Genomic DNA, 1,726 nt, shown 5'->3' with positions numbered 1-1,726 from the left:
TTGAAAAATTTTTTAAAAGGCTTGGTAGAACTCACCCATTATCCTACTCTTCATGACTTTCGTGGAGTAGATTTTTGACAATTTCCATTTTTCTCTGGTTATTAGTCTTTTCATATTTTCTACCTTTTTAAAGTGAATTTTAATAATTTATATTATCCTAGAAACTTGCCCAATTCACCTAAATTTTAAATAGTGTTGATATGAATTTTCCAGTGCCTTTTGATTTAAAATGTTTCCTATTTTTCCTTTCTCATTCTTAATGTTATTTGTTTTTTGGACTTCCAGTGATTTGTTTTATAGATATTTTGGAAAAAAACATGTTTTATTTTATTGATCAAATTATTTTAAGTGTCATTTATTTCTAGTAATTTTATGAATCCTTTTCTGCGGTTTATTTTATATTCCCTTTTCTATCTTCCTGATTTAAATAGTTTATTGATTGTTGATTTTTTTCCAATAATGCATTTAAGACTAGAAGTTTTCCTCAGAGTACTGCTTTAACTGCATTACATTTGATTTCCTATGTTATTCTCTCATTTGTCATTGACTTGTAAGTTATGCCTAATATTCATTTTTGTTTCCTATTTAATCCAAAGCTATTTAGGTATTAAAATTTCTAATTAAATAGGGTTTTCTTGGGGGGCTATGTTTTCGTTGTTAATGTCTAGTGATAAGAGAATGTAGGTAGTATAATTTTTAATATTTTGGATTTTCTTGAAATTTTTCTTTGTGGACTGTTACAAGGTAAATTTTTATAAATGTAACAGATTTGAAGAAAATGGATTCTCTTTGTTGGGTAAAATATATATTTATATACACATACATATATTCATATGGGTTAGAACTTGTTAATTAAATTATTCAGATACCTAATATTCTTCCTCTTTTTAAATTCACGTAAATTTCCATTAGAATCACAGTTCTTAGAATCCCTTGTAAGGGACCTCAAAATCATCAAATCCAGATAAGTAAGGTACAGTATTGTTATCCCAGGTTATAAGTGAGACATTGGAGGCCCAGAAATGCTAAGTGATTTGTACACGTATACGCAGCTAATGGAGAGCAGGTGAAGATCAGAGCCCAGGCTGTCAGAGAAACTATGAACAGTCATGAGGGCTCCCATTATCCTTTGTGCCAGAAGACAGGCCACAATAATAATATAAATCAGTGCTGTATTCAAGAACCGTTGTTATTAATTAGAATGCCAACTACATAGCCCAGAAGATGCCTGTGTGTTTATGTTTACTTAGAAAAGTGGAAGGTGAAATCTTCAAGTTGGAGATGCTACTTGAAGATGTTAAAGAGAAAATGGATGAAAGCAAATATACTTCAGCTCCTTCTCTTCCTGTGAGTTCTCCAGTTACCCTGGATGACTTGGCCTCCACCTCCTCTTCACTCTCAAATGAGGTAATACAGCAATGTACAGCCTAATTTTGTGCCAGGAAAAATGGTATTTATGCATTTATAGACTCCTAATTCATGGATTCACTGAATTTCATTTTAATATCTCATGAAAACTTAACTTTCTAAAGTCCTATGAATTATATTATTTTAAATGGAACCAGCTTTTAAAGATTAGAAGCATTTCAAGTGTTAATTTTTGAAACATCTTTATAGTTTAGGATGTAACAATGCTGTTTAAACCCATTAAACCACTGAAGAGCTATTTCTTCCAGATGAATAAGAAAGTTTTTATAGATCATGTCTGGAAGAAATAATTTTTTTT

At 30.5% G+C, this 1,726-nt stretch overlaps 1 protein-coding gene across 1 annotated transcript in view; it reads left to right on the top strand.

Moving 5' to 3' along the window:
• Positions 1-1,726, top strand: part of LOC105552690 (protein AKNAD1) — a 60,301-nt gene that overhangs the window by 31,375 nt on the left and 27,200 nt on the right. Inside the window, exon 8 of the mRNA XM_011998425.1 lies at positions 1,251-1,407. Coding sequence (XP_011853815.1) covers positions 1,251-1,407 — 157 coding nt within the window. The remainder of the gene's footprint in view (positions 1-1,250; positions 1,408-1,726) is intronic.

The sequence above is a fragment of the Mandrillus leucophaeus genome, unplaced genomic scaffold (genome assembly GCF_000951045.1).
Source record: "Mandrillus leucophaeus isolate KB7577 unplaced genomic scaffold, Mleu.le_1.0 Scaffold1158, whole genome shotgun sequence".
Lineage (NCBI taxonomy): Eukaryota > Metazoa > Chordata > Mammalia > Primates > Cercopithecidae > Mandrillus > Mandrillus leucophaeus.
The sequence above is the reverse complement of the archived record's forward strand: the minus strand, read 5'-3'. Positions and strand labels throughout refer to the sequence as shown.